The 24157-nt window shown below is 39.8% G+C and overlaps 1 protein-coding gene across 2 annotated transcripts in view; it reads left to right on the forward strand.

Annotated features, from left to right (window-relative positions):
• Positions 1-24157, forward strand: part of ZMAT4 (zinc finger matrin-type 4) — a 282267-nt gene that overhangs the window by 59051 nt on the left and 199059 nt on the right. For both annotated transcript variants that reach the window (XM_023551087.2, XM_023551088.2), the window contains exon 2: positions 8071-8160. In XM_023551087.2, coding sequence (XP_023406855.1) covers positions 8071-8160 — 90 coding nt within the window. The remainder of the gene's footprint in view (positions 1-8070; positions 8161-24157) is intronic.

Here is a 24157-nt window from a genome sequence, read left to right on the forward strand (position 1 = left end):
GAAAAAGTAGGCACATGTAATTATCAAAAAAAGACCTGTCCATTTTGAATGTTGATCTCACATTAACAAGAGTAGATAGAAATCTGGTCAGTTATACCAGTATATGTTAAAAGCTTTCCAGATCAGTGATGCTTTCTACTAATTACAATAATTGTGGGGAAAAAGTGTACTTAACGTGGAACTACCATGACTCGAGCCTTGCAAAATTAATATTTTTGTGTTACTGGCAAATTTGCTGTAGAAGTAGAATATTATATACTTCCTCTGCCCTGATAAGTCATGTTTTTTTTTTTCTATTTACTTTCCACTTATTGATATAGTTATGCATTTTTATATAATTGTGATTATGCCATAAATGCAATTTGGGGTTGGTTTGGCATTGCTCATTTAGTATTATGTAGAAAGCATTTTTTTCAATTTCCAACTTAAGAGTTCCGTCACAGCTGCTATTGTCAAACATGTAGATATCCCCATTTCTTTCTTTCTTGTTTTTGTCCCTGTTCAGCTAACGCTGCAATGAGTATCTTTGCTCCAATTTCATTTTAAATTTAGTGGGAAACATTTATTTTTATTGGAATAAGTTCAAAGGGGAGGGCTTACTGAGCCAAATTTCAAGAAATTTCTGGTAGTTAACTAAGCAGAGAGAGGAGCCAGTTGGAAGAAGACACTGTACGTAGGTGATCACAGAGACCCTTCCTGAGGAAGAGGGGAATGAGTCAGGAAGAAAGGAGAGGACTCACTGGCAGGCCCCAAGGCAACACCCTAGTGTTGAAGGCCCAAGGGCTGGAGGCAAGGCAAGCCGTAGGGCCCAGGCTCATTCTTATGGGATCTTCTTTCCTTTCCCCAACAGTATTAGTTTCCTAGGGTGGCCATATCAAAGTATCACAAGTTGGGCGGCTTAGAACAACAGAATGTTTTTTTTCTCTCACAGTTCTAGAAGCTACAAGTCCAAAATCAAGATGTTAGCAGGGTTATGCTCTTTCTGAAGGCCCTAGAGGAGAAATCCTTCTTGCCTCTTCTAGCTTCTGGTGGTCCCAGGTATTCATTGGCTAGAAGCAGTATGACACATGGCTGTCTTCCTCTGTGTTTGTGTCTTCGTTCTCATAAGGACAGTAGTCATGTTGGAATGGGAACCACCCTACTCCAGTATGGCCTCATGTTAACTAATTATATCTGCAAAGATCCTATTCTCAAAGAAGGTCACATTTGCAGGTTGCTGGGATTAGGACTTCAACATATCTTTTGGGGGGATTCAACCCATAGCACCAATAGCATAATTTGGAAGCAGCTTTGGGTTTGAGTCATTCACTGGGACTGTGACCCCACATTCCTCCCATGAGAAGTGGACTCTGCAGGTTTTACTTCCTGCCTGAGATCAACGTTAGCGTGTGGGTGGGGAAGGGGTTGGGCCCGGCCCTGGTGACTTGGAGAAGGCAATGGGAGGGGAAAATAGATGATCAGGAAAAAAAACAAAAAAAGGGAAACAGCTAAGTGATGAACTAGAATGACTCCACCATCATTCCACAATAAGGTGTATTTGTTATTGCTCTATTTCTGTTTGCCCATCCCCTTGGGCAAGGACACTAAGTGTAGTGTAGTCAGTCATTCTTCCATCAAAACTGAAGGCTGAGGCAGCTGAAGGAGAAAAATGGCCTTTAATGAACAAAATCACTAATAAGCCTCAAATGCCAACATCTCTCGTCACTAATGATTTCACAGGTGAGCTTGTCATTTATCTCCCTTTTCTTTTCAGCTAATGGGTTCTTACTAGTTTTGTCAAACTGTAATTAAATAACTCAGTGAGTTCCTACTTTTCTGGAAAGAATCTTTTTTTAAAGAAACACAGCACTTTTGGAATGAGAGGAAAAAAAATCACAAAACAAACGACAACAGAAAGCCACAAAAACGGGCCGCATTATGGAATTTCCAATTTTTCCATGATTTTGTTCCTTGCAAGCCAAAGCTTTGAATAGATTGATGATGCAGGAACTGTAATAAGATGACCTTTTATGGTAACAAATGCAAAATTGAAAATCTACTTTAGCCACATTTGATCTCATGCTATTACCACTTGGCCTTTTCACCAGTTCCCAGTCTGTGTGTCTTTTTACCAGTCTAGGCTCTGAGTCCATGTTCAGGGTCTTGCAGGTTTTCAAGTGTTCATTTTTATCTGTTTGACTATAGAAGCATTCCTAATATTACTACTGCTCTTTTAGTGTAAATACTAGTCCGATGCTCTGATATAAATTAAAACAAAAAATTTCATTGAAGGAATCATTTTATTCCATGAAATGGAAAAACCCATGGTATTCAAACTAACTGCAGCATGTGTTCTGCCCTACAGATAGAATAAATAGAATAGTGGGATTTATAACAGGCAAACAAAAGCAAATGGTTTCACATCAAAGAGGGTGAAGAAGGAGGAAAGAAAAATTTACAAAGGGTTGTCAAACTACAAACTTTCTTGACATCAATTTTTAGCCGAAAACAAGTCTCTTATTCTTTGATAGAGTTTGACTAAGACAATATTTCTAAAGTGAGATGTATAAACATTCTTGATTTGGGGTTTAGTGATGGATTGCGGGCTGAATCAAACCTAGTTGGAATCCTTGAAACGTAAAGCTGACCAATACATAGGGAAGTATACAGATTAAATCAGCTCTAAATCTGAAGCCTTTTGAGATGTAAACATTGCCCATCTGACTAGGAGGGAGTGAGTTAGGGCCTAGGCATTTACCAGACGAATTACCTGAAAGCAGTTAAGATAGCTAGATTATTTATATAAGCTAAGGCCCGGATCTCTACATTCTTTGCGTTACAAACAGTCAAGACTTTTGTAGCTGTGATCTGCCTCCTCATTTTAACAAACTTATATTGACCCTATAGGATGGAGTAGAACTGCCCCATAGAGTTTCCAAGGAGTGCCTGGTGGATTCGAACTGTTGAACTTTCGGTTAGCAGCTGTAGATTTTACCCACGACGCCACCAGGGTTTCCAACAAACTTAGTCTCTACCTAATTTCAAATTGGCAAAGAACTACCAGATATACAGTGAAAAAATCCCAGTGAGCAAAGATTTAATCTGAGACTCAGGATGTGAAACTTAGACTTGATATATACTTATCTTGCCTATGAGGTTATTTATAGGTTTTAACTTCATTTAATATTATCAGTCTTATTTCTCACCCTTTTGTCGGACAAAGCACCTTTTCTGGGGCCAGCTGTGTAAACATTATTAACAGGCACCAAGTAATTCTTTTTCCAAGCTAGAATCCTGACCCCTGCCTTGTTTGTTTTCCAAAGAGTAAAAATTTGAAAAAAGACTGATTTCTTTAGAAGAGTAAAAATGAAAATCTTAGGTTAATTTAGAACAGAGTTTTAATTTAGGTCTGAAGTCACCTAATTCAGATATGCAAACAACTCAATTTCTAAAATTCACATTTACACTGACCCTTGTATTAGATGTCATCGAGTCAATTCCGACTCATTGCGATCGTATGTACAACAGAACGAAACACTACGTGATCCAGTACCATCCTCACAATCATTGTTATGTTTGAGCCCACTGTTAAAGCCACTGTGTCAATCCATCTCATTGAGGCTCTTTCTCTTTTTCCCTGACCCTCTCCTTACCAAACATGATGTCCGCCTCCAGGGACTGGTTCCTGCTGATAACATGTCCAAAGTACTTGAGATGAAATCTTTCTATCCTTGCTTCTAAGAAGCATTCTGACTGTACTCCAAGACATTCTTCTGGCAGAGCATGGCGTATTCAGTATTCTTTGCCAACACAATAATTCAAAGGGATCAATTCTTCTTACCAAAAACAAAAAAACCAAACCCAGTGCCGTCAAGTTGATTCTGACTCATAGCGACCCTATAGGACAGAGTAGAACTGCCCCATAGAGTTTCCAAGGAGCGCCTGGTGGATTCAAACTGCTGACCCTTTGGTTAGCAGCCATAGCACTTAACCACTATGCCACCAGGGTTTCCCAAATTCTTCTTAGGCCTTCCTTATTCATTGTCCAGCTTTCTCATGCATATGAGGCTACTGAAAAAAATGGCTTGGGTCAGCTGCCCAATGCAATGTGTAGTTTGATTTCTTGACTGCTGCTTCCATGGGCATTGATTGTGGATACAAGTAAAATGAAATCCTCAACAGCTTCAACCTTTTCTGTGTTTACCATGATGTTGCTTATTGGTCCAGTTGTGAGGATTTTTGTTTTCTCTATGTTGAGGTGTATGTAATCCATACTGAAGGATGTAGTCTTTGATCTTCATCAATAAACGCTTCAAGTCCTCTTCACTTTCAGCAAGCAAGCTTGTGTCATCTGCATAATGTAGGTTGTTAATGAGTCTTCCTCCAATCCTGATGCCCTGCTCTTCTTCATATAGTCCAGCTTCTCACATTATTTGCTCAGTGTACAGGTTGAATAAATATGGTGAGAGGATACAACCGTGATGCACACCTTTCCTGACTTTAAACCACACGATATTCCCTTGTTCTTTTCGAATGACTGCCTCTTAGTCCATGTTCAATTTCTGCATGAGCACAATTAAATGTTCTGAAATTCCTATTCTGTGCAATGTTTGCCATAATTTGTTACAATCTACACAGTTGAATGCCTTTGCATAGTAAATAAAACCCAGGTAAACATCTTTCTGGTATTTTCTGCTTTCAGCTAAGATCCATCTGACATCAACAATAATAGCCCTTGTTCCATGTCCTCATCTGAATCCGGCTTGAATTTCTGGTAGTTGCCTGTAAATGTACTACTGCAACACCTTTTGAATGATATTCAGCAAAACTTTATTTGTGCGTGATATTACCTCAAAAAAAAAAAAAACCCCAAACTGCAGAAATGTATACAGATTTCAGTAATCAGCGTACTTATTTGCAAAAAAAAGAAAAGTATCACAAAAAATAAATGAGAGGATGTGTATAAAATGCTCTAACAGTGCTGATGTCAAAAAAAAAAAAAAGTTGGTAGCCTGCACCCCATCATTCCTCAAAACATGCAGAGGTGAGCAATGATGTTGAAATCCTCAGACACCTGTCCATGTGTGACTCTGTTTTCTGTCCTACCCATCTTTCGGGCAAAAAAGGACTCCAGACAACCCATGATTAAAACTTACTACGTAACCTACGTTGGCAGTATGTTTCAAAATTGCACTCCAGTGCTTTCACACACCTGTAATACTTTTCATATTCTATCAGCACTTTTAAACCCACCTAAAGGCCTTAAAAGTGATCAGGCAGTGTTTAGAAGCATAGTCTTGCTCTAGGCAGAATAAAGGAATTAACAAAGTGATGAACAAGGAAACTCAGACAGACAGGATTTATATATCCTATAAATAAGATGTAACTTTCTGTGTTCTCTGAAAATCACTTTGCCTTTGTGGGTAGTTCATAAAGATAAAGCAACATTCAGGAGATTGGGTAGAACTCAAAATATAAATAAAGGCTAAGTAGAACCAATGCCTTGAAAAGAAGGAAATAATAATCTCTGTAAAGAAAAGAAAACAGGGTCTGGAATTAGGTAGAAACTGATTCAAAAGAATTTACATTATTGAAGCCAATTTAGAGCTAAAGTTAGGGATTGGTGCCATCCATCACAAAATGTTTAGCACTACGCAGATTGCAATTTTTCATATGCATTGTCTTATTTTATCCTCATGGTTGCTCTAATATATGTTATTATGTTCGTTTTGCATTTGGGGAAACTGAGACTCATTTTGACTACATGCAAATTAAGAGTAAGTATCTTCCCTACTATCACACAGCTGGAAGTGGTAGAGCTGGAAGTAGGATTCTGAATGACTGCTTTATTCCTGCTCTTTCACCCTGCCGTCCTGCCTCAGGCAGAAACTTGGAAATCAGAGCTGCAGTATTCTTTGGGGGTGTTGGAAGTTGGGGGGACCGCAGTTGAGCAAAGGAGTAAAGGAAAGCTATAACTAAGAAGGGATCAGATTCCCCATGACAGACATAAACTAATGGGGTTGGGGATTCTTAGTGCAGTCAGAAATCGAGGCTCCTGCCAACCCCATAGGAGGCATGGCTTGATTTGTTCCACTACATCCGCCTGTTGGCATGTAGTATGGGCTCTGATCGGTGTCCAAATTTGCGTACAGTATCTTTTGCTTGTGTGTGATATCTGACCTGAGGGAATTCTTTTTGATAGCCTATTGCTGGAATCTACTAGCCACTCCTTGGAAACCCTTTGGGGGCAGTTGTATTCAGCCCTATAGGGTTGCTGTGAGTCAGAATCGACTAGATGGCAATAGGTTTGTTTTTTTTGGATTAGTACAGGAAAATCGGAGAAAAAGGCCTTGCTTAGGGTTGCTGTGTGTGCCAGGCTCCCAGGGAGACTTCATCGCCAAATCCTTAGGGCAGGGCAGCAGAAGTGAGAAAGAAGGCAGGGGGCCTAGGTCTTCATCACAGTTAATCCTTATGTTATTCCCTCTGTTTACCTGCTCCTACTTTTGAGGGCAATTAAATACATTATCCACTCTAGGCTTAAAGACCTCAATGTTTTCACCTTCTTTATTAATTGAGTTTTCTTTTTTTTTTTTTTAATTCTGAATTTATATAGTTTATGTGACCTTGAGCAAAGGTCTTTTCCCCTACCTGAAACCCCATCCCCTTAACTCACAGGAGTTTGTTAAGTAGTAAGAGTTCTTTATATATGTCACTAGTCATTCCCCTGTTAAACCCCATTGTCATCGGGTTGATTCTGACTTATAGCGACCCTATAGAACAGAGTAGAACTACCCCATACAGTTTCCAAGGAGCGCCTGGTGGATTTGAACGGCCGACCTTTTGGTTAGCAGCCATAGCTCTTCACCACTACGCCACCAGGGTTTCCCGTTAGTCATTACAAAAAAAACCAAACCCAGTGCAGTAGAGTCGATTACGACTTATAGCGACCCTATAGGACAGAGTAGAACTGCCCCGTAGAGTTTCCAAGGGGCGCCTGGTGGATTTGAACTGCCGACCTTTTGGTTAGCAGCCACAGCTCTTAACCACTATGCCACCAGCGTTTCCCATTAGTCATTAGGGGGATGCAAATCAAAACCACAAGAGATACAAGTCACCTCCATTAGGATGGCTAAGATAAAACAAACAAACAAAAAACGGAAAATAACAAATGTTGGAGAATGTGGAGAAATGGAAATTCTCAACCATCGCTGGTGGGAATGCAAACTGGTACAGCCATTGTGGGAAACAATGTGGCAGTTCCTCAAAAAGTTATAGAGCTACCATATAACCCAACAATTCCATTCTTATGTGTATACCCAATGCAGCAATGCACACAGACACATTTACACTAATGTTTCTTGCAGGGTTATCCACAATAACCAAAAGGTGAAAACACCCCAAATGTCCATCCACAGATGAGTAGATACACAAAATGTGGCATATATGTACTCAGCCATAAAGAGAAATGAAGTCCTGCTGCATGCTGCCTCATGGAGGAACCTTGAAAACGTTTTGTTGAGTGAAATAAATCAATCACAAAAGGACAAATATTATATGATCTCAGTAATATCAAATACCTAGGATACGCAAGTGTGTAAAGATTAGACTTTAACAGTGGTTACCAGGGGTGGGGAGTCCTGATGGCAAGGTGGTTAAGAGCTCAGCTGCTAACCAAAAGGTCAGCAGTTTGAGTCCACCTGCCACTCCTTGGAAACCTATGGATCGGTTCTACTCTGTCCTGTTTTGTCACTAAGAGTTGAAATTGATTAGACGCCAATGGGTTTTACCAGGGACAGGAGGGAGGACGAAAGGGGGAATAATCGTTTACGAAGCAGGCAGTTGCTGTTTATGGGAATGGTTGTACAGCATGATTGATGTAATTGTTGCCACTGAATTTTACATGTGAAAAATATTGTATTGGCAAATGTTGTTATCCATATTTCTAGAACAATAAAAATAAAGAGTTGAAAACAAAGTGTTTTGCAATGAAAACACCTGGCATTTGCAGTCATTGGCTATTTCAAAGGATTTGAAAGGCCTGCCTTTTTTTTTTTTTTTTTAATAGTTTCTGCTTCTGTTTTTCCTTCACAGAGTCGAAAACATGCCAGCAAAGTCCGACTGTATTACATGCTTCACCCCCGGGACGGTGGGTGTCCCGCCAAGAGGCTTCGGTCAGAAAATGTGAGTAGTTGGCACCGGGTGATATCTTCCGACGGTCTCTTCTGCTGATCTGCTAAGAACTTTGCAGGCCAAGAATTGTAGTTATGCTCAGATTAGTAGAAAAGCTGAGTAGAAATAGTTCTCATTAAATATTACAGAAAATATCACATGTAAGCTCATCCTTTTCCTTCCAGAACTAGTCAGCATGGTTTTTTTTTTTTTTTTATAATATTTCACCAGGACCACCTAGAGAGAATGTGTGCAGAGGTGCTGGGACAGAGAGAGGGTGGGAGAGGGGATAACAGGAACCCTCAGAAAATAAAGTCATGGGAAGGCAGGACCTTCAGGGCCAACCTCTCAAAATACACTTTGCTTTTTACATTTTTTATTTTTCCTTTGATGTATAAAATAGAACACCAGTTTGCTAATTTGTAATAAAGAGTGTATATGCCTTGCAAATAAAAAATACTCAGGCTTTTTGATCAGTGCCTCCTGCCTCTGAGGGACCTTTTACTTGGGAAGGCAACTGACGATTAGAAAGTTGCTTTGAGGGTGTGGAGCCAGAAGCGTTGATTTCAGCCAGGCAGAGGCAAAGACTGATGAAATAAATATCCCTTGTTCCCAGCAGGGGTTATTTTTCCTAAAGAGTGGAATATTCATATCCACCAGCTGCATGGACCCTTCATGATGAACACTGCGAATTAACACAGAAATCCCTTGCCCTTTGAGTTCCCAGCAGGCTCTGGGCATAGAATTCATACCCCATGCTCTCACTTGTCCTTGTGATTTTGCTTTCCTTCTTCTGCCATGTGGATGCCGGTCTTCCTTCCTTATTAAAAATTAATATATGGTCACAAAGAAACTTCACAAAACCTGATGCGTGTATCTATCACAAGAAAAGAGAGTGAGAGAACTGCCTGTGATCAATGGTAGAGAGCATCAGGACTGGTGTGTTTAAGGTATTCCAAGCACGCCTCTTAGCATCACAAAAGAAGCTGTTCATACAGAATAATCTGGAACATTGTAGAACTTTCTCTATTGGTGAAGCTGCATTTAGAGACAGAAGATGTCATGAAATCTTCACAAGTGCTAAGAGCTGGGTCTGAGTTTAGTTCTGTCATCTAGGAGCTTTATGACCTGGGTAAATAATCGATCACCTTGAACCTCAATTTTGTCATCCAGGCTCTAGTAATCATACTTTCCTTACTGGGCTTTTGCAAAGATTATATGAGGTGATAGATAAGAGGTGCAGCGTTATATGCCAGGCACTGAGGAAGCAGACAAATAAAACACAGACTCTGTCTTAAAAAAGCTCATACAGAAGACCTAGATGGTGCCTGGTCCCAGACAAAAAGGGAGAAAAAATGTAGAACAAACCTTATTTTGGAAAAAAAAAAAAAAAAGTCCAGACTTACGGGACCAGTAGAGACTGGATGAACCCCCAAGATTATCACCCTGGGATACTCTTTAAACTTGGAACTTAAACTACTCCCTGAGGTCACCTTTCAACCAGGTGACAGATTGGCCTGTGAAATAAATAATATCAGCTGTGAGTGCTGTACTCCTCTAAATAATCATCTAGACAAAACTAAATGGCAAATGTCTTCCCTAGACCAAACATCAGAAGGTAAGGGCAGACAAGGAAGCTAGATTAAAGGAAACAGTGCAACCAGAATGAAAATAATAAGCATGCTGATACATTGTAAAAAATGTAACCAATGTCACTGAACAATATGTACAGAAATTTTTAAATGAGAACCTAATTTGCTTGTAAACTTTCACCAAAAATGCCATAAAATACTAAAAAAAACTCATCATATATGGGGGGATTAACACTGCACAACAAACAGCTATAATACCACAGTATAAGTATTTATTAACATTCTGCACGAAGTACCATGGAAACAAAAGGCAAGTGAGTCATGCTGGAGGATCCGTGAGGGAAGGTATTATGGAAGAGTTGGTATTTGAGCTGGTGTCTTCAGGGGTAAATGGATTTTACCAGGTAGGAGGAGTGGGGTAGGGGAGGAGGATATCAGTTTATTGAGTGCATTCATATCCAAAGAACATATTAAGTCACAGGAGAGTTGGCCTAAACCAGCATTTATATAATCCTAGAGTCTTAAAGCTACACTGAGGTGATTTCCATCAGTGGAGTATCTATTAGCAGATAGAGTTAGATTCCTTTGTTTCTTGGAGTTATCAAGTAATGCTGTCTGTGTTCATTTGTTCAATAGCCACTTACTGCCTTATCCTAATGGTCAGAAATAATAACGTTTGTGGCCACTCAGTAATTAGGGATTTGGGCACAGATTATTTTCTATCTACTCCCATTGTAATCATGAATGTTGCACTTTTTTTTGAGCTCTTAGGGAGCCCTAGGTCCCTTGGTGGCACAAAAGGTTTGCACTCCACTAATAAGCTAAAAGTTGGTGGTTCAAACCCACCCAGTGCCACTGTGAAAGGAAGACCTGGCTATTGGTGTCCATAAAGATTATAGCCAAGAAAATGCTATGGAACTCACTTCTACTCTGCCACGTGGGGTTACCATGAATTGGAATCAACACAATGGCAATGGATTTGGTTTTTTGGTTTGGGGCTAGATGTGGTAAACAGAAAGGGAGAACTGTAACGCAAGCTGGCATTGTATTTGTGGAGATACAGGAATATAACGGTCACTGCCATTCTGGTCAGACCCATGATTCATCCCTCTCAGTTTCCTCTCTTGTGAGTAACTTTGGGGATAGTTTCTGGGAAAGGAACCATCTTTGGGTTTTAGAGCAAGGGGGGTTTGCAAGCTGTGATGGTTAAGGTTATGTTTCAACTTGTCTGTCATGATTCTCAGTGGTTTGGCTGTTATGAGGTAGTTTGGCAGTTGAGTAATGATGTAATGACTTCCATGATGAGATCTGATATAATGTAATCACCTCCATGATGAGATCTGCTATGAGCAGCCAGTCAGTTGAAAGGAAGTTTCCTTGGGGGTGTGGCCTGCATCCAATATATATGGACTTAACTGGCAAATCTCACTGGCTTTTGCTCACTCTGGATCCAGCATCTGGCTACTCATTTTCTGACCTCCAGTTCTTGGGACTTGAGCCAGCAGCTTGCCACACTGCCTGCACATCTTGGATTCCTCAGCCTCTGAAGTCTGTGAGCCAGCAGCCTGCCATCTGATCTGCCAATCTTGGGTTTGTCAGCCCCTGCAGCTACATGACTCACGGACTTGGGACTTTCCATCTTCTACAACTGTGCGAGACATTTCCTTGATATAAATCTCTCTCTCTCTATGTGTGTGTGTGTGTGTTTGTAGTTGTTGTTAGGTGCTGTTGAGTCGATTCTGACTCGTAGCAACCCTATGCACAACAGAATGAAACACTGCCCGGTCCTATCCCATCCTTACAATCCTTGTTATGCTTGAGTTCATTGTTTCAGCCACTGTGTCAATCTACCTCGTTGAGGGTCTTCCTTTTTTCCGCTGACCCTGTACTCTGTCAAGCATGATGTCCTTCTCCAGGGACTGATCCCTCCTGACAACATGTCCAAAGTAGGTAAGACACAGTCTTGCCATCCTTGCTTCTAAGGAGCACTCTGTTTGTACTACTTCTAATACAAATTTGTTCGTTCTTTTTGGCAGTCCATGGTATATTCAATATTCTTCTCCAACACCACAATTCAAAGGCATCAGTTCTTCTTTGGTCTTCCTTATTGATTGTCCACCTTTCACATGCATATGATGTGATTGAAAATACCATGGCTTGGGTCAGGTGCACCTTAGTCTTCAAAGTGACATCTTTGCTCTTCAACACTTCAAAGAAGTCCTTTGCAACAGAGTTACCCAATGCAATGTGTCTTTTGATTTCTTGACTAGCTGCTTCCATGGCTGTTGATTGTGGATCCTAGTAAAATGAAATCCTTGACAACTTCAATTTTTTCTCCATTTATCATGATGTTGCTCATTGGTCCAGTTGTGAGGATTTTTGTTTTCTTTATGTTGAGGTGCAATCCATACTGAAGGCTGTGGTCTTTGATCTTCATTAGTAAGTGCTTCAAGTCCTTTTCACTTTCAGCAAGCAAGGTTGTGTCATCTGCATAACGCAGGTTGTTAATGAGTCTTCCTCCAATCCTGATGCCCCATGCTGCTTCATATAGTCCAGCTTCTCGTATTATTTGCTCAGCATACAGATTGAATAGGTATGGTGAAAGAATACAACCCTGACACACACCAATCAGTATCCCCTTGTTCTGTCCGAACAACTGCCTCTTGATCTCTGTAAAGGTTCCTCATGATCACAATTAAGTGTTCCAGAATTCCCATTCTTTGCAATGTTATCCATAATCTGTTATGATCCACACAGTCGAATGCCTTTGCATAGTCAATGAAACACAGGTAAACATCCTTCTGGTATTTTCTGCTCTCAGCCAGGATCCATCTGACATCAGCAATGATATCCCTGGTTCCACGTGCTCTTTTGAAACTGGCCTGAATTTCTGGCAGTTCCCTGTCGATATACTGCTGCCGCTGTTTTTGAATGATCTTCAGCAAAATTTTGCTTGCGTGTGATATTAATGACAAACTGTTATATAATTTCCAAATTTGGTTGGTTCACCTCTCTTGGGAATAGAGATAAATATGGATCCCTTCCAGTCAGTTGACCAGGAAGCTGTCTTCCATATTTCTTGGCATAGACAAGTGAGCACCTCCACCGCTGCATCTGTTTGTTGAAACTTCTCAATTGATATTCCATCAGTTCCTGGAGCCTTGTTTTTCACCAGTGCCTTCAGAGCAGCTTGGACTTCTTCCTTCAGTACCATCGGTTCCTGATCATATGCCACCTCATCAAATGGTTGAAATCGACTAATTCTTTTTGGCATAATGACTCTGTGTATTCCTTCCATCTTCTTTTGATGCTTCCTGCAGCGTTTAATATTTTCCCCATGGAATCCTTCACTATTGCAACTCGAGGCTTGAATTTCTTCTTCAGTTCTTTCAGCTTGAGAAAAGCCAAGCTTGCTTTTCCCTTTTGGTTTTCTATCTCCAGATCTTTGCTTCCCGAGCCACCCTTTGAAATCTTCTGTTCAGTTCTTTTACTTCATCAATTCTTCCTTTTGCTTTAGCTGCTCGATGTTCGAGGGCAAGTTTCAGAGTCTCTTCTGACATCCATCTTGGTCTTTCTTTCTTACCTGTCTTTTCAGTGGTCTCTTGCTCTCTTCATGGATGATGTCCTAGGAAGAAGGGCCCGCAATCTACTTCTGAAAAGCATTAGCCAATGAAAACCTTATGAATAGCAGTGGAACATTGTGTGTGTGTGTGTATGCATGGGTAGCTATGAGTTGGAATCGACTCGACGGCAGTGGGTTTGGTTTGGTTTATATATATACACACACACACACGCATATATGTGTGTGTATATATATATATATATATATATATATACACATACATGTGTATATGTGTATGTGTATACACACACATACACACTTCACTAGTTTTGCTTCTCTAAGAAACTCAGCCTAAGGCACAAGCATTCTTTACCAAAGGCCCCTTTGAGAACTTTTCCTCTGGTGCAACCCAGGTTTTGAAAACTTTTATCTACCAATGATTTACTTATTAATTCATTTTTCTATAATTTATTAAGCATAGCATTTCAGCAAATCAGTAAGCAGAAAAAGCAACATAGCTTACTTGTTGAAAGAGATGGTTGATGTTTTTATTAGGTTGTGTCCACATTTCACGTGTGACTGTATCATTTCCATTAGTTCTTTTCATATATTGGATATAGTGCAGAATCTCCTACCCCCCTTCCGGGGTTCTGAGAGCCTACGTTGAGAATTATTTGGAACAACTAGCAGTGGTTAAGAGTTCATCTATTAACTGGCAGTTTAAAGCCACCAGCTACTCTTTGGAAACCGTATGGGGCAGTTCTACTCTGTCCTGTAGGGTCACTATGAGTTGGAATTGACTCGAAGGCACATAACTACAATAGCCACACATTAGGAATCCCTGGATGGTACAGATGGTTAATGTACTCAGTTGTTAACTGAAAGGTTGGCGGTCCAAGTCCACCCAGAGGTACCTCAGAAGAAAGGCCTAGTGATCTTCTTAGAAATCAGTGCTTGAAAACCCTTGGAAACATAGTTCTACTCTGATACACATGGGGTCGCCATGATTTGGAGTTGACTTGATGGCAACTAGTTTGGTTTTGGTTTTTAACCACACATGAATCTTCTGTCCACAGTGACACTTAAAATTGGAAGGGCTGATGAGTAGTGGCAGCACCCCAACCCCCATTCTTAGCCCTCTAGGAATGCGTATTGCTGTTGTGCGCCCTTAAGTCAGTTCCAACTTCTGGTGACCTATGGGACAGAGTAGGACTGCCCCATATTGCTTCCAGTGCTGTGAATCTTTACGGAAGCAGACCATCACATCTTTTTCCTGCTGAGTGGCTGGTGGGTTCAAAATGCCAAACTTTCAGTTAGAAACTGAGCACTTTAACCACTGCACCACCGGGGCTTCTTCTGGGAATGGCTGGTAACTCCAAAATTACTAACAAAAGAGAAGAAAGCCTATTATTCCCAAGACCTATTGTTGTCATTTCTATTTCCAGGTCATTTGACCTTTTTTTTTTTTTAAAACAAATTCATTTCTGTCTCTTATTTTGACATTTCCTGCTTTTTGCTTTTCTTGTTCTTTCTTCATATTCTTTACTCTTTGTAATCCTCATTTGAATTTTCTAATTTTTTTTTTTCTCCTGAAATCTTAGAGCAAGACATTTTCCCCTTGAGGCCGCAGGGTAAAATTAAATGCAAAATAAATTGTTATAGTTGATTGCCTTAGAGAAATTTTCAGTAATCCCTCCAGTATTAGAGTCAAGAAGGACTTTTAGAGATCAATTTAGTCCTTTGAAATTCTTAGTTTTTCACCAACGGCCCCTTTTATTATCTTCTCACCCATGGATCACATATTTAAAAAAAAAAAAAAGTCTGTTGGGCAAAAAGGACTTTTCAGTAAAAAGGTAATTTAGTTTTCCAATTTTTAAAATTATTAGTCTCAAGGACATGTCAGTATTGAGTAAACAGTGTTTTTTTATAGAGTTAATATAAATCCACGGAAAAGTAGAGAACCTTGACATTTGGGTGGTATGTTTGGGCTTAACACTCCTAAATATTTATGTGATTTTTCTTAGGCCTGAAATAGTCACCATAGCTTGAGAGACCCAGTATCATTTTCACAGGTTTCTAAACACCCCGGATTTCAGATTGGGAGCACTCAATCTAATCCATCTATTATTACAAAGGCAAAAATAAGGTTGGAAGAAGTACCATGACTTGCCCAAATTGGTCGAGCCTGAGATTCAGATTCTGCTTCCCTAAATCTTAGTCCAGGGCTCTTGCCATAGACCTTGAAATTGTGCCTTGTTTTTAGGCGTTGAAGTCATTGCTGGGCCCAGAGCCAGAGTACACTGCTGTTCCCAGTCAAAGTAATAATAATAAAAAATAGCTGGCACTTATTGGGGTTTTTGGGTTGGCAGTTATCGGTGCTTCCTAATATGTTCTAGTATGTTCTAAATGCTTTGTATATGTTAGCACATTTAATCCTTAACAACCCTTTGATAAGGTATCAACAATTATTATCCCCAATTTACAGATGAGGAAATTGAGACAGAGATTGAGTAACTTGACTGTGGTCACACAGCTGTTGGATGGCAGATAGGCAAGGCTAAGCAAAATGTAGTAAACTGGTCCCTCCTGATAATATGTCCAAAGTACATGAGACAAAGCTTCATCATCCTCACTTCCAAGAAGCACTCTGTCTGAACTTCTTCCAAGACAGATTTGTTTGTTCTTCTGGCAGTTGATGGTATGTTCAATATTCTTCACCAGTACCATGATTCAGAGACATCAATTCTTCTTCAGTCTTCCTCATTCATTGTCCAGCTGTGTCACGCATATGTGGCAACTGAAACTATCATGGCTTGGGTCAGACACCCCTTAGTCCTCAAAGTGACATCTCTGCTTTTCAATACTTGAAAGAGATCTTTGGCAGCAGATTTGCCCAATTCAATGTGTCGTTTGATTTCTTGACTGCTGCTTCCATGGGTTTTGATTGTGGAATCACATAAAACGAAATCCTTGATGAAGCCAATATTTTCTCTGTTTATCATGATGTTTCTTATTGTTCCAGTTGAAAGGATTTTTGCTTTCTTTATGTCGAGTTGTATAATCCATACTGAAGGCTGTAGTCTTTGATCTTCATCAGTAAGTGCTTCAATTCCTCTTTGGTTTCAGCAAGCCAGGTTATGTTATCTGCATATCACAGGTTATTAACGAGTCTTCCACCATTCCTGATGCCATGTTTTTTTTTTCCACCATTCCTGATGCCATGTTCTTCTTCATATAGTCCAACTTCTTGGATTATTTGTTCAGCATACTGATTGAATAAGTATGGCGAAAGAATACAACCCTGACCTACACCTTTCCTGATTTTAAACCATGCAGTACCCCCTTGTTCTGTTGGAATGACTGCTTCTTGGACTATGTATAGGTTCCTCACGAGCACAATTAAGTGTTCTGGAATTCCCATTATTTGCAGTGTTATCTGTAATTTCTTTTGATCCATGCAGTTGAATGCCTTTGCATAGTCAATAAAACACAGGTAAAAATCGTTCTGGTATTCTCTGCTTTTAGACAAGATCCATCTGACATCAGCAATGTTATCTCTTGTTCCGCATCCTCTTGTGGATCTGGCCTGAATTTCTGCCAGTTCTTGGTTGATGTACCACTACAATCGCTTTTGAATTGTCTTCAGCAAAATTTTATTTTTATGTGATATTAATGATATTGTTTGATAATTCCTGCATTCTGTTGAATCACCTTTCTTTGGAATGGGCACAAATATGATCTCTTCCAGTTGATTGGTCGGGTAGCTGTCTTCCAAATTTCTTGGTGCGTAGATGAGTGAGCACCTCCAGTGCAACAAAGGTTTTTTGAAACATCTCAATTTGTATTCTATCAATTCCTGGAGCCTGGTTTTCGCCAGTGCTTTCAGTGCAGCTTGAACTTCTGCCTTCAATACCATCGGTTCTTGATCACATGCTACCTCCTTAAATGGTTAACCTTGACCAATTCTTTTTGATACAGTTACACTGTGTATTCCTTCTCTCTTCTTTTGATGCTTCCTGTGTCATTCAATATTTGGCACATAGAATCCTTCAAAATTGCAACTCAAGGCTTGAATTCTTTCTTCAGTTCTTTCAGCTTGAGGAATGCTGAGCGTCTTCTTCCCTTTTGGTTTTCTAACTCCAGGTCTTTGCGCATTTGATTATAATATTTTACCTTGTCTTCTCTGTTCAAAGAAATCCCATTCAGCTCTTTCATTTCATCATTTCTTTCATTCGCTTAAGTACTCTCAGTTCAAGAGCAAGTTTCAGAGTCTCTTCTGACCTCCTTTTTGATCTTTAATCTCTTTCCTGTCTTTTTGATGACTTTTTGATTTCTTCATGTGTGGCGTCCTCCCACAACTCATCTGGTCTTTGGTCATTAGTGTCCAATGCATCAAATATATTCTTGAGATAGTCTCTAAATTCAGGTGGGATATACTCAAGCTTGTGTTTTTGGTTCTTGTGGACTTGTTTGAATTTTCTTCAGCTTCGATTTGAACTAGGATATGAGCAATTGATGGTCTGTTCTGCAGCTGGCACCTGGCCCTCTTCTGATTGATAATATTAAACTTTTTCATCATTTCTTTCCACGTGTGTAATCAATTTGATTCCTGTGTTTTCCATCTGGTGAAGTCCACATGTATAGTCGCCATATATGTAGTTGAAAAAGTGTATTTGCAACGAATAAGTTGTTGGTCTTTTGAAATTGTATCATGAGATCTCCACCATCATTTCTAACAGCAAGGCCGTATTTTCCCACTGTAGATCCTTCTTTTTTGTGTCCAGCTTTTGCATTCCAATCATCAGTAATTGTAAATGCACCTTGATTGCAGGTTTGATCAATTTCACACAGTAGAAGTTGGAAAAAGATCTTCAGTTTCCTTATGTTCGGCATTAGTGGTTGGTGCGTAAATTTGAATAATAGTTGTATTGACTGGTCTTCCTTGTAGGTGTGTGGATATTGTCCTATCACTGATGGCATTGTGCTTCAGGATAGACCTTGAAATGTTCTTTTAGACTATGAATGTGATGCTGTTCCTCTTTAAGTTGTCATTCCTGTCACAGTAGACCAGACGATTGTCTGATTCAAAATGGCCAATACCAGTCCATTTCAGCTCACTAATGCCTAGATCATCATCGAACTTTATGCATTCCATTTCATTTTTGACAACTTCCAATTTTCCTAGACTCATGCTTCATACATTCCACATTCTGATTATTGATAAATGTTTGAAGCTGTTTCTTCTCATTTTGAATCATGCCACATCAGCAAATGAAGCTCCCGAAAGCTTGACTCCATCTATGTCATTAAGGTAGGCTTTACTTTGAGGAAGCAGCCGTTCCTCAGTTGTATTTTGAGTGCCTTCCAACCTGAGGTAGAGGGTACCAAAAAAGAGGAAGACCCTTGACAAGATGGATTGACACAGTGGCTATAACAGTGGGCTCAAACATAGCAAGGATTATGAGGATGGCGCAGGACTGGGCAGTGTTTCATTCTGTTGTATACGGGGTTGCTACGAGTCAGGACCAACTCGAAGGCACCTAACATCAGCAACCATGGATAAAATATGAAACGAAACAATGAAAGAAAATTTTCGTCTGGAACTACTATAGCTCCACCATGCCTCTTCTTGAGGCAGATGGTAAGCATCTACTAAATGCTGGTGGTACAAAGATGAGAAGACATGGAACCTTCCCTGGCACAGATCAGATTCTAGTAGGGAGTCAGATGTGTGAAGAATTCAGTTGCTAGAGGCTACAGTAACATATGCAGATGTACAATGTGGGTGCAGGGAGTGACCCACAACCTGGCCTTTTAGGATGGGGCAGGCCAAGACATCCTGGAAAAAGTTAACACTGAAATGATTCTTGAAGGATAGGTGGGGGTGAGCAAAATGAAGAAAAGTGGGAAAGGGTTCTTCTGAATATGATGTCAGCAGGAGTAATGTTTTTATGGAGACAAAAGTCAAAGGAATTTCTAGAGTATGAAGTGCTGGTGGGCAGCAGAGATAAAAGTTGACATTGCAATGGTGGCCAAAGTATCATAATATTGATACTTACTTTGTCAAAATTTTCTGTTTTTTCAAGTTGTCTATTGATGGATTCATGGTGAATTCTTAAAGACAGGTATGTTTGAGAATGCTGTGCATTAAAAAAAAAAAAGCCAAATACATTGCCATAGTGTTGATTCTGACTCTTGACAACCCCACGTTACAGAGTAGAACTGTTGCATAGGGTTTTCTCTTTTTTTGTTGTTGCTGTACTTTAGGTAAAAGTTTACAGCTCCAATTAGTTTCTCATTCAAAAATTTATATGCAAATTGTTTTGTGACATTGGTTGCAATCTGCATAACGTGTTATCACTCTCCCACTGTCCACCCTGAGTTTCCTGTGTCCATTCACCCAGTTTTCCTGTCCCTTCCTGCATTCTCATCTTTTCTTTTGGTTGGGTGTTGTCCATTTAGTCTCGTATTCTTGATTGAACTAAGGAGCATTTTCTTCACATGTGTTATTGTTTGTTTTATAGGCCTGTCTAATCTTTGACTGAAAGGTAGACTTCAGGAATGGCTTCAGTTCTGACTTAGCAGGGTGTCTGGGAGCCATAGTCCCAGGGTTCCTCCAGTCTGTCAGACCAGTAAGTTTGGTCTTTTTTTGTAAATTTGAATTTTGTAAATTTGAAAAAAATTCAAATTTTGTGTACCATCTACTTCTGGGTTCAGCCTGGTAGAAGCTGTGATTATGAGGTCCAGTAGTTCTTTAGGCTGATATTTATTTTGTGTCTTTTGTTTTCTTCATTCACTTTTGCTGCAGACGGGAAGGGAACAATAGATGTATCTTAGATGGCCACTTACAAGCTTTTAAGACCCCAGAGGCTATTTACTAAAGTAGTATGCAGGACATTTTCTTTATGAACTATCTTATGTCAATTAACCTAGATGTTCCCTGAAATCATGGTCCCCAGCACTCAGCCCCAGCAATTGGTCCCTCAAGGTATTTACGAAGCTTCTCTGACTTTGCCTTGGTCAAGTTGTGCTGACTTTCCCTACATTGTGTACTCTTTACCTCCACCAAAGATAACTTATCTACTATCTAGTTAATAATTTTCCCTTCCCAGCCCTCCTATCCCTCATAACCGTCAAAGATTGTTTTTTTCTGTGTGTAAATCTTTCCTTGAATTTTATAATAATGGTCCCATACAATATTTGTTCTTTTGTAATGGAATTATTTCACTCAACCTAATGCCCTCCAAATTCATTCATGTTGTGAGATGTTTCAAAGATTCATCATTGTTCTTTATCATTGCATAATATTCCATTGTGTGTATGTACCATTGTTTATCCATCCATCTGTTGATGGGCATTTAGGTAGTTTCCTTCTTTTTGCTATTGCGAATAATGCTGCGATGAACATGGGTGTGTATATGTCTATTCCTGTGACAGCTCTTATTTCTCTCGGATATATTCTTAGTGGGATTGCTGGATCGTATTTCTACTTCTAACTTTTTAAAGATGTGTCACATCCTTTTCCATAGAGGTTGTACCATCTTACTTTCCACTAGCAATGCATAAGAATTTCAGTAAGCTATCCAATATTTATTATTTTCTGTTTTTTTTTCTTTTTTTTATTAGTACCAGTATTTTCTGGGTGAGATGATATCTCATTGTAGTTTTGATTTGCATTTCTCTAATGGCTAATGATCTCAAGCATAACCTTATGTGTCTGTTTGCTACTTGTATGTCTTCTTTGGTGAAGTGCCTGTTGATACCCTTTGCCCATTTTTTAGTTGGATTATTTGTCTTTTTGTTGTCGAAGTGTTGAAGTATTTTATAGATTTTAGAGATTGTTGTAGCCCAAAATTTTTTCCACTTTGTAGGTTCTCTTTTTACTCTTTTAGTGAAGGCTTTTGATGGATGAGCATAAATGTTTAATTTTTAGGAACTCCCAGTTATCCAGTTTATCTTCTGGTGTTTGTGCACTGTTAGTTATGGTTTGTATTATATTTATGCCATGTGTTAGGACTTCTAGAGTTGTTTGTGTTTATTCTTCCATGATCTTTATCATTTTAGGTTTTATATTTAGGTCTTTGATCCATTTTCAATTAGTTTTTGTGAGGCACGAGTCCTGTTTTACTTTTTACAGGTGGGTATCCAGTTATATCCAGTTATACCAGCACCATTTGTTAAAGAGATTGTCTTTTCCCCTATTTAATGGACTTTGGACATTTGTCAAACGTCAGCTCTCCAAAGGTGATGGATTTACGTCTGTGTTCTCAATTCTGTTCCATTGGTCTATTTGTCTGTTGTCATACCAGTACCAGGCGGTTTTGACTACTGTGGCTGTATAGTAGGTTCTAAGATCAGGTAGTCTGAGGTCTCCCATTTTGTTCTTCTTCAGTGATGCTTTACTTATCGGAAGCCTCTTTCCTTTCCATATAAAGTTGATGTTCATAGGATTTTCTTGGCTATTCCCTTTACAGAAGCAAATCACCCAGCCTTTCTTTTGCGGTACCACTGGATGGGTTTGAACTGCCAACCTTTAAGTTAGTAGTCAAGCACAAATGGTTTGTGCCCCTGAGGAACCTTATGCTGTGCATAGAATCTAGTGCTTAGAGCCAGGAGTGGAGATTTTGTTGCTGGCTCTGCTGCAATACTGGTTTTATAACTTTTTTTTTTTTTTTTTAGGACTTTCTAAATTTTAACTGACTTGGCAGTAATTGGAAACCCTGGTGGTGTAGTGGTTACGTGCTACAGCTGCTACCCAAAAGGTCAGCATTTCAAATCCTCCAGGAGCTCCTTAGAAACACTACGGGGCTGTTCTACTCTGTCTTACAGGGTCACTATGAGTCAAAATCGACTTGATGGCAGCAGGCTTTTTTTTTTTTGGCAGTAATCAGGAGCCCTGGTGGCACAGTGGTTAAAGTGGTCAACTGCTAACCAAAAGGTCAGTGGTTCAAAACCACCAGCAGCTCTGCAGGAGAAAGATGTGGCAGTCTGTTTCCGCAGAGATTTATAGCCTTGGAATCCCCACGGGGTCACTGTGAGTCAGAATCGACTTGTCGGCATTGGGTTTGATTTTGGGCTGTCATCAGAAACTATAATTGCCGTCCAGCTTGCCTCTCAGAGTTGTGAGGAGCTCATACAAATTTCTCTTATTTGTGAAGGTGCATGATAAACTAAAGTGTTGCAAAGTGTTATTCATGGAATTTTTTTTCCTCCTATGTTTTTTGAATTATCTATTGATCTGTAGAATTGCCCATACTAAATTAATTAACTCATTTTTAGTGAGCTTCTACTATGTACAAAATAAAGAATTGCATACTTGTCATGGATTGAATTGTGTCACCCCAAAATATGTGTCAACTTGGATAGGCCATGATTCCCAGTATTGTGTGGTTGTCCTCCATTTTGTGATTGTAATTTTGTTAAAGAGGATTAGGGTGGGATTGTAACACTCTTACGTAGGTCACATCCCTGATCCAATGTAAAGGGTGTTTCCTTGGGATATGGCCTGCACCACCTCTTATCTCTCAAGAGATAAAAAGGAAAGGGAAGGGAGCAGAGAGGGGGGACCTCATACCACCAAGAAAGCAGTGCTGGGAGCCGAGTGCATCCTTTGGACCTGGGGTTCTTGCTCAGGCGAGCTCCTAGTTCAGGGGAAGATTGATGAGAAGGCCAACAGAGAGAGAAAGCCTCCCCCTGGAGCTGAAGCCCTGAATTTGGACTTGTAGCCTACTAGACTGTGAGAAAATAACGGTTCTCTTTGTTAAAGCCATCCACTTGTGGTATTTCTGTTATAGCAGCACTAGATGACTAAGACAATGCTGTAACAGACACAGAAAAAAGATTAAACTTGGAGTTAGCTTATCATGTAGCTGAAGGGGAAGAAAAAAGTGCGTAATGTAATTAAAAAAAATTAAATGATAATGTGTGTGGTCCTGACTGATGAAATAGGTAATCAGAGAAGTAATTGTTGAATGGGGGCTGGGTGGTTAGAAATGATTTCCCTAAGGCAGAAGATTGGGTAGGATTTGTCTGAGTGTTGGAAATGATGTAGGTGGGGCCCAAGCCTGTGCAACACCTCAGGGGCAAGAATGATGAAGGCCTGTGGGGAGACCCACAGACTTTTATTCAACATTCATTTAGACAGACCATTTTAAAAATTACCAGTAGGAATATTACATCATCTTTTATATTCAGTATAAAGAATTGAACCCATGACCTGATCATAATATTAAAAACTTGTTTGCAATTGGCTCTCTTATCATGGGTAGCTCTCAGCTGGTAACCAAAAGGTCAGCAGTTTGAACCCATCAGCCACTCTGAGGTAGAAGATGTGGCAGTGGGCTTCTGTAAAGATTACAGCCTTGGAAACCCTATGGGGAAGTTCTCCTCTGTCCTATATGATTTTTATGAGTTGGGATCAACTCTAGGGCAATGAGTATATTCACACCCATTTAGTAAAGACAGAGGTTACATTCTTGGATATAATTATTATTATTTGAAATATGTTTAAAATTTCTCCTTGACTGGCTTTCATATCGTTAAAATGTCTTCTCCCTCTCTCCCTCCTTCCTTCCCTTCCTCCATCCCTCTCTGCTTTCCTTCCTTCTATCTTCACACTTCTTTTGCTAATTTCTGAACTAAAAAGTTCTTGGGAGGGCAATTAGCGGTTTCAAATTTAGGCATAAGTTTTAGAAAACCACATGCATTACCGAATTCAGGATTTTAGCCACTGTAACTTTCAGTCACGTTTGTCTGGCCTCAGGGTTGGTGATGAAACTTGTTATAAGTCTGTGCAGGTCACATAGGCATGATGCAAAAACATCCGACACAGAAAGAGAAAAATCTTTGTGTGCAG

The sequence above is a fragment of the Loxodonta africana genome, chromosome 19 (assembly GCF_030014295.1).
Source record: "Loxodonta africana isolate mLoxAfr1 chromosome 19, mLoxAfr1.hap2, whole genome shotgun sequence".
Taxonomy (NCBI): Eukaryota; Metazoa; Chordata; class Mammalia; order Proboscidea; family Elephantidae; genus Loxodonta; species Loxodonta africana.